We start from the raw sequence: 8807 nt of genomic DNA, 5'->3' as shown, positions 1-8807 counted from the left end.
TATACATAGCTTTGTTGGTGTTTCTTTGCCAATTTTATGTAGTGTACAGAATAAAAATTATTTTTATTTCAAACAATCATGCGGCCATTTTTAATCAAAAGTATCGAGTAAGGGGTAACGTAACTGGATACGAAGTACCGTAAAATAATAACTGCGTTACTTTACTCGTCAGTTATTTGAGATTTTAACGAGTACGTTAGTAGGTTAGTCACAAACGTAACGCGTCACCAGTAACGTCGTTACTTGTAACGCGTTAGTTCTAACACAGCCCTGATCAAGTAGTTAGAACCCTCCAATTACCTGGTATCGCAAATACCATGTTTAGGTGAATTATGTGTTACACATAACATTGTTACTAGCAACCAGTATGGATTTCAGAAAGGTAAATCAACGGAGATGGCATTGCTAAATATAAAAAAATAAAATCTTAGGCAACATCGAAAACCAATGTTGTACGCTAGGCGTTCTTTTTTTTAAATTTGTAAAAAGCATTTGACTCCATAAAACACGACATCCTACTCCGAAAACTACCGCCTTATAGAATAAGAGGTACTGCACTTAGCCTAAGGCGCAACGTGCATTTACGAGGGCGCCCATCAAACCACTGTGCCATCTTGGCCGCGAGGCAGCTACGTAGCTGCCTCGCGTCTGACACGATCGCAGGGTCGTGTCGCCGCAGTGTTGATCGGGATCTAGGTATACGTACATGGGTAGCGAAGCTTTCAAAGAAGCCCACATGTCAAAAAAAAAAAAGCTGCCCGTGGGGCTGCTTTAGCGCCATCTATGAGTCGTGGGGGCACTTCCGGCGGAACTAAAAATCAACAGGAAATGACGACACTTCCGAAAAAAAAACGTGACGTCATCCGTGCGTGCGGTTTGGCGCGAAAATTAGACATAAATTAGTTCCAGAGACCACAGGTAAATTAATATACCAAAAAGTCTCAAACATAGCTCTGTGTTTGAGCTTTGTTTGATACTTTTTAGTGTATGGGTCGTTCTTTTTACGTGCAGTCTCGGGTTTTTCTAAGGGTGTTTACACCTTGTATTTACTCTATACTGGAATACTGGATCGTTTACGCCATTATTTGCCCTTGCTGTTATATTTTGTTCAAAGTGTTTTTTTCTGCAGCCGACTTTGTTAGCCGACCTGCTATGAGATTAGTTTCATTTCGTCACACCATCGTGTCTTTGCACTGCGGTTAAACTCCAGCAGCAGTGTTTTGCTCTTTGTTCCCTCTGGATCCCTCGGAAATATGTGAGAAACCTTAAAGCAAAGGATGTCATGTCAGAAACAAAGAGTGAATCAAATTACTGGAGTGCGCCGGGTGTATGAAATGCACAATACTAACTCTAATGCATGTCCAACGTCGCATTAACAGTCACGTCTTATTTGTTTTATTCGCTTACAATCATTCAATCAGATTACTCACTAGAATTATACAATCGGTATCAACTATTTTGAAAGTATCATGGTCGAAGAAAACCAGTAGATTGGTACATAAGGAACATTATAACATAATTAGACATTGTACTATCGGCTGGATGTTGTGAGGTCATTGACAGTTTACACTAATAACTCGGAGGTTCCACAGTGTTGCGAGGACAACTGAGGCCACGACTGTAACACACAGATGAAAACGACACTTTTCTACACATTCCTTGGGCAAGGTACCATAATGCCTAAAATATCTTAACTTGCATCAGCTGGTCCTGCTACAGTGCAACGCAGCGATTGTTTGGTGCAGGTCAAGGAAGCCAAGTGAAGTAAACCGTTTTGGAGCCCAGTTGTACGCTGCACTTCATAAGCCAGGGTTGTTTCACAGCTTTAAACGCTATGTATGTGAATCAGTTACAAGACTACATTACTCCTCAAGAAACCGAAGAAAATGAAAGGTTCGAATAGAACATGCCTACACTGCTTTAAAAAGTACTCTGGGTGGTCTCATGTACGTAGCCTGTGCACTTGCTGTCTAGCTTTACACTTTGCTGCTGTATCAAATAGTTTAGCATTCTTTTTCCATGCGAACCAGTGCAGAATGACTCTGACAATCAACAAAAAGAAGTCATGATAAACACTTTCGTCACATACAGTCAGAGACTTTGAAATCTTTTGGTGAAAAAGGACACAAAGAGTTCGCCCTACGCTCTCCTTTGAAATTAGGTTGTTGATACATGTCTCGAAGACTTCCTTACAAGCTTCAACAAATAATCTGAAAGAAGCGGAAGGAACTGAGAGGTTTCCAAAGTGAGAGTCGGCAGTGCCTTTCACACTCAAATACACGAGCACTTGATTTCCTTCAGAAAAACACGCATTTTCTGTCCTCAGCTCACATTTCTGGGATGTTCCTACACAGGAATGAACCTTGGGGATTTTCGATCCCAGCCACCCAGCAAAATAAATCATATTGTTCTCTTCTATTGCCAAAGGGTAGTTTGAAGGCGAATCGTTTGCCGTGGTAAGAAAAACTTTGCTTCCTAAGGCAAGAGGAGCAGAAGGTGCCTAGAGGCCTACTGGGAACGTAGCAAGGAGAGACATGTCGTCAGCGCAGTTTGATTTTTCCGACAGCTTGAATAGGTTGCTAATCAAAAGGTGCCTGAACGTAGCCTGAAATTGACGGAAAGTGGAGTTCGTGTTTGCACCTGATTTTGAACATATAACAGCAAAAGTGTTTTCAAGGGTGTCCTGGTTCAAATGGCGGTTTAAAAGGTGGAAAAAACCGTAATTAACCGCGAGGTAATTGCTGAGAAACAGCATTGACCTAGATGTCAAGAAGAAGCCACGAATGCAGTGCGACTGCCTTCTACACCCGAGTACTTGCAGGCTTTTAAGAACCAGACTGCACTATTTCAGAAACTCCTCAAGGATAGAGCCGTTACACATTGAAGAGGCATATGGCGCCTTTGCAAATTTCTGCGAGCTATTTAGGCTGTTAAAGAGACGATCGATTCTTTCAACGAATCTCGCTGTGTGAACAGCTGTGGCTGGCAATTGCTGAAAAGTAAGAAGGGCATACATTGCAGCTGCGCAGTGATTGCTAAACACTTGAGGTGCTAGCTTCACCGACACTTTTGACGAAAGGTCAAATTAAAATGCTTCTCTTTCAGCTTTGGCATAGAGCGGATCTCAAGTTTACGGTCCTTTTCATAAGCTTCCTTGATGTAGGAACTTTCACTATGTAATCTCCAACCTTTTAGTCCTATTTGAATAACATGTTTCTGAGGCACTTCAAAACGTGTGGAGCATCGAAAGGAAAAAAGTGGCTTGCATTGATCTCTACGTAAGGCTTTTCGGCAGTTACGATGCTTGAAAAAGAGACACGTTCTGGCACCCTTGATCGCATACAACAGCTACCGGCTCCAGGCCAGCGTCCACAAGTGCGCTGTAACACTGGGAAAAAGAAATCTTTTAGTACATCTAAAGGTGTGCATTTGTGAGCAAAAAGCAGCCAAGGGGCTGCTTCCACGGTATTCCGACTCCTTTCGCATGAACATGAGAGCCTTGTTTGCCAGCTTTTTGCCTTGCTGTTCACTATGTTCTTCAAGTTCTTCAAACCTGTCAGACGAGGGGTTGTATGAAAGCTCTTTTTTGATGTGCATTTCATCAAAGACTATGCTGCAGGCCCGATCGGCTCGAGAAAAAGAAGCTTCCCGCCTCTTTTTCAGCTCGAAAATGCCAGAGTAAAATCCAACCTTCACTGGCACACACTGAAGCCATAGCGGCAGAGACCTCACTGATGGCAGCCTGAGCAGCCGCCTGCAATACTTATAGCCTTTGGCGCAATGAAAGTAGAGGTCTAAAGCCAAGACTTTGTTGTGGCTGCACCATCTCTGGCCAAACCAGCTCACACTGCTCATCCTAATATGGGCTTCAACGAGTGCGGCGACAGGAGGAGGCACATGAATGAGGACACTCTCAATGACTTCGGCAGCAGTCCTCATCTGACGTTGTCGTTGCAGCCTTCAATACAGCCTCTAGTTACGCTCTTGAAGCTGTCGCACCTTGACTCTCAGGACGTTCGTCTTCTTGTGTCCGATGCTGCGGTTTTTGCAGGGTGCTGCAATTTGACAAATGACCCAGATTAGGTCTCTAAGAAAAACTTGAACTCGCCATCAATTTATTAAATGTGCAATCTATTCACTCTCAAGAACATTCCTCAATGATTTGAAGTGCCTTTAAACAAGAACAGCAAGTGTGACAGACTAAACATATGCAATTCAACTTTAGGAAAGCAGCAGTACATCTTTATGTCGAACTAGGCGCTTCCTGTTGGCCAGAGACCTGATAGTCCAAAAAAAGGGCGCACACAGAAACATGCAAGTCAGAAAAGGTATCCAAACTGTGAAATGTATTTTCTTAAAACTTGACCAAGCCTTACTTATGCCCATGGCACTGTAAGAGTGGAGCACTCGAACAACAACAGGCAACTAAAGTTTGGCAGATAGGACAAGGGACCATGACAGGCTCAGCATCCACAATAATGACCGCGGCAGCTTTTCGATAACTTAAAAAAACACTGTCTTACGTTTGGTTTTGCGGGAATACTTACGATTCAGTGAAACCGGTTCAGCTGTTTTGATTTGATGGTGTTAACACCTGCGTGTGAAACATTTTCTTGTCTTTTTGTGTGCTTAACAATGACAATACCGTGAAACAAGAATGTGGTGAACATTGAATCAACTTCGATTTGTAGCTGCCAGCGACCCGGTCTTGTGTTATGTGACCCCATGCGCCATCAGCTCTCAAGATAAAGTTTAATATCCCGTGGCGTTTTCGAGCTTTATATTTCTGCGGCCTGACCTTTTATAATTTCACCAAAAAAAAAAGTTCGCTCCATACAAAGCACTCACATTTGTGAGAAGGTCCAGCAGCACAGCCAGAGAGAGAGTCTCTAGGCGACGGTGAAGAAACCAAAATTTCCATGTCAGCCACGTCCCCACTGGACTCTTGAGCAGGAGCAGCATCTTGACATAGAGCGTAGCTGTGATCAACTGCAAAAAAAAGAAAGAAAAAAGGAGTAGTAGAAAACATGTACCAGTTCGGCCAACTGTCAATCAAAGTCGCAAGCGGGCGGGGCTAGCCCCGACCAAACACAGAGCCGCAGGGCGGGGCCTCTTCCCTTTCTACCAGCCCAGGGACCAATGACAGGGCATGGGCGTTGGCCAGTGATTAATCGGAGCACGCCCGGGTTCCGACCCCCGAGGTACGCGTGTGACCTCAAACCTCAGACCTCGAACCGCAGACATCGAACCTCAAACCTCAGACCTCAAACCACAAGCGTGGTTGACCAGGTGTTGACAGCTGTGGTCATCATCTGATAACAACCACCGCAAACCTCAGACCTCAAACCACAAGCGTGGTTGACCAGGTGTTGACAGCTGCGGTCATCACATGATAGCAACCACGTGATGTCACAGGGTCCAAGCTTCGTTCGACAGAGGGCGCTATAGGACTCGAATTGCAGCGCTCAGGGCGCCTCACGTGTGATGTCATAGGGTTCGAGCTGCGTCCAACAGAGGGCGCTGCGCTATGGTCACACGACGTTCACGTGTTTTGAATTTGAATCGCTGGGCGGTAAATGCATTTTAATCGATTAAAAAGGGCTCCGCGGCCGGCGGGCTATCGACCTCTCTACCTTGGGCACAGCAGCCCGACACTCTACCCCCTGAGCTACGAGCACATTGCTTCCGAGACCGCTTAAGTCGTCTCAGTTGTCCGCGTGTGTGTTGATAGCTATGGTCATCATCTGATAGCAACCACGTGATGTCACAGGTCCGAGCTTCGTCCGACAGAGGGCGCTATAGGACTTGATTTGCAGCGCTCAGGGCGTCTCACGTGTGATGTCACAGGATTCAAGCTGCGTCCGACAAAGGGCGCTCACGTGATGTCACACAGGGTTCGTGCTACATCCGAAAGAGGGCGCTGCGATGCGGTCACATGACGGTCACGTGTTTTGAATTTGAATCGCTGCGCATTTTCTACAAGCAGGTCAGGCGCATTTTCCCCGACGCTCGCGCAGCGTACAGCGACACGGACTCGTTCATCCTCCAAATCACCGACCCGGATACAGACTCGAAGCTCGCGACCCTTGCCGAAACTCACCTGGATACTTCTGGGTACCCGGGCGATCACCACTTGTTCTCTCCCGCAAACAAAATGAAACTAGGAGTGTTCAAAAACGAGATCCCCAAAGATCACATTCTTGGATTTCTTTGTTTAAAACCCAAACTCTATTCGATGGAACTAGCCTCCCGAAAGCACTACGTGAGGGCGAAAGGAGTGAAAAGGTGCGAGTCCCGTAAGCTAACCTACGAGCTGTACGTTCAAACTCTCGAGCAACAAACTCGGCACAAGATCACGCAGCGGACTATCGCACGTAAGTTGTGCGAGAACAAGACTGTTGCCGTGGAGAAGATAGGACTCAACCCGTTTGACAACAAGCGCTTCATCGACTCTGACGGCGTTTCAACTCTTCCTTTCGGACATTGGAGCCTCTCGTGAAGTGCTTTTTTTTACATTTCAAGCTGATATATTTGTGTGTGTGTGTGTACAGAGTGTATTGTAAAGAGCCATTTTTATGTATCGCGAGGTTTTTTGTTTTTTTTCACCAATTGTTTGATATTTGTATAAAGAGCTGTCGCACGCCATATGTTTCTCCATGTCTCGAGAATATCTTAGATGCATGCATATTGAATAAAAAAAAGAAAAAGTTCCATCCTCGCTTTGTGTCCTTTTTGTGCGGCTTTATTTCGAGATCAGGTTACTGAGCGGATCAGCAGGAGAGCTTTAAAGCGGGAGAAGGAAATTGCTTGCGCACGAGTATGGAAATGTGTGTGTCATTCCATCGGCAGTCGCTCGCCGAGGAAGCTTGAATGCATTCGCCGAGCGGTACACCGCAACACAGGCGCGCACGCACGTATAGACAGTAAAGTCCGGGAAACCAAGCGCCCTCGCGTTTACCGCAAAACGCTATCCTTGGGACTGCGAGAGGTCTATCAAGCTGACCTAGTGAAAATTAAAAAAATTACCAAGTACAACGATGGAAAACGATATATTTTGTTTGTGATTGATACGTTCTCACGATTTCTCACCGTCGTCCCCATAGCTCGAAAGACGGGCGAGGACGGTTGTCAGTGTGTTGAAAATTGTCTTTCGAAAAATGTGGGAAATCAACCGTTTATGTAGGGTGGGGGTCGTGAATTTTACGGAAGATTGGTCCCCTCGTCTCTGGATAAAAACGACATTAAATTGTATTCCGTGAATTGGAAGCAAAAGGCTTCGATAGTGGAACGCGTACAACGCACCATAATGAGTCGGGTTTACAAGTACTTTGAGTATGCACGAACCAAACGATTAATTGAAATCCTCCCGGAAATCGTCAAATCTTATCATTTTAGCCACCACAGGACACTGAACGCTAGGCCGATTGATGTTACCCCACACAGAACCAGACCGAATTTTTCTTTCAACTGTTCCCCGATTCCGGTCGCGTGAAAATACCTAAATTTCGCATGGGTGAGCATGTGCGCATCTCCATAGATCGTCACGTTCTCTTGAAGAAGTACAAGCAGTCGTTTACGGAGGAGGTGTTTATCGTGGATCGAATTCGATTAGGTGTGACCAATACCTACCACCTAGTCGATATGGTGAGAAAAGAGCCCGTTCTCGGCTCGTTTTACGAGGCAGAACTGCAGCGCGTTTCCCTGGCCGAAAACAAGACCTAAAATAACATTCCGAGCTCTCGAGATATATCAAAACCTGTCTAGACTTGTTCCTGCATGACGGAAATGTAGATAGGCTTCGTCACATGACCTGGAGAAATGACGCGTTCAAATTCCGTGGAGGGTTGTTTGTTTGTTTTTTTTCACCCAGATTACGAAAGCCATTTACGAGGTGACGAGTGCGCGAGCATCGTTTGAATCCCGCGCGCGCGAAATCACGTGATAGGAAGACCAGCAAGGTCACACGACCATGGGCACATGACCTGCGGCAATGACGCATCCTGTTTTTAACCGTATTACAAAAGCCAAGTAGCGCGCGGGACGTCACGTGATCTGAATTGCACACACACACGAATAACTAAGACGACTATAGCGGTCTCGGAGGCAATGTGCTCGTAGTTCAGGGGGTAGAGTGTCGGGCTGCTGTAGCGAGTTTCATTCCCAGCCGGCCGCGGAGCATTTTTTATCGAATATAAGGGGCATTAACCGCGCAGCGATTCAACAGCGAGGAAGTGGCCGAGTGGGCTCGGAGCGTGGAGCGAAAGCTTGCGCTGGGAACATCCTGGATTCGAGTCCCCGCCGCCCCCGTCCGTTTCGATCTGGATGAGTTTCCATCTGGATGAGTTTCGTATCGGCACGCGTTCGTGTGATCACTACTGCGTGATGCACGTTAAAAATCCCAGGTAAGCGGTTGTACTGTACTGGCTAAATTTCTCATCTACAGCTAAGAGACCGATTACCCGTTGTGGCGCATCTCCATCGAGGCTGTATAAACATACAGAGCAAACCAATTTTTTTTCAGCGATTCAAATTCAAAACACGTGAACGTCATGTGACCGGAGCGCAGCGCCCACTGTTGGATGCAGCACGAACACTGTGTGACATCACGTTAGCGCCCTCTGTCGGACGCAGCTCGAACCCTATGACATCACATGTGAGACGCCCTGAGCGCCGCAATTCAAGTCCTATAGCGCCCTCTGTCGAACGAGGCTCGGACCCTGTGACAACGCGTGGTTGTTATCAGATGATGGCCGCAGCTGTCAACCCTGGTCAACCATGCTTTTGGTTTGAGGTCTGAAGTTTGAGGT

The 8807-nt window shown here is 46.2% G+C and overlaps 1 protein-coding gene across 1 annotated transcript; it reads right to left on the bottom strand.

Annotated features, from left to right (window-relative positions):
- Window positions 1-1391: 1391 nt before the first annotated feature.
- On the bottom strand, window positions 1392-2576 carry LOC115321012. Its single transcript, XM_029981254.2, has one exon. It carries the CDS (start codon window positions 2402-2404, stop codon window positions 1943-1945), a length of 462 nt encoding a protein of 153 aa, XP_029837114.2. The 5' UTR covers window positions 2405-2576; the 3' UTR covers window positions 1392-1942.
- Between the last annotated feature and the right edge of the window lie 6231 nt (window positions 2577-8807).

This window comes from Ixodes scapularis, unplaced genomic scaffold (assembly GCF_016920785.2).
Source record: "Ixodes scapularis isolate PalLabHiFi unplaced genomic scaffold, ASM1692078v2 PGA_scaffold1__304_contigs__length_218370807, whole genome shotgun sequence".
In the NCBI taxonomy this organism is placed as follows: domain Eukaryota; kingdom Metazoa; phylum Arthropoda; class Arachnida; order Ixodida; family Ixodidae; genus Ixodes; species Ixodes scapularis.
The sequence above is the reverse complement of the archived record's forward strand: the minus strand, read 5'-3'. Positions and strand labels throughout refer to the sequence as shown.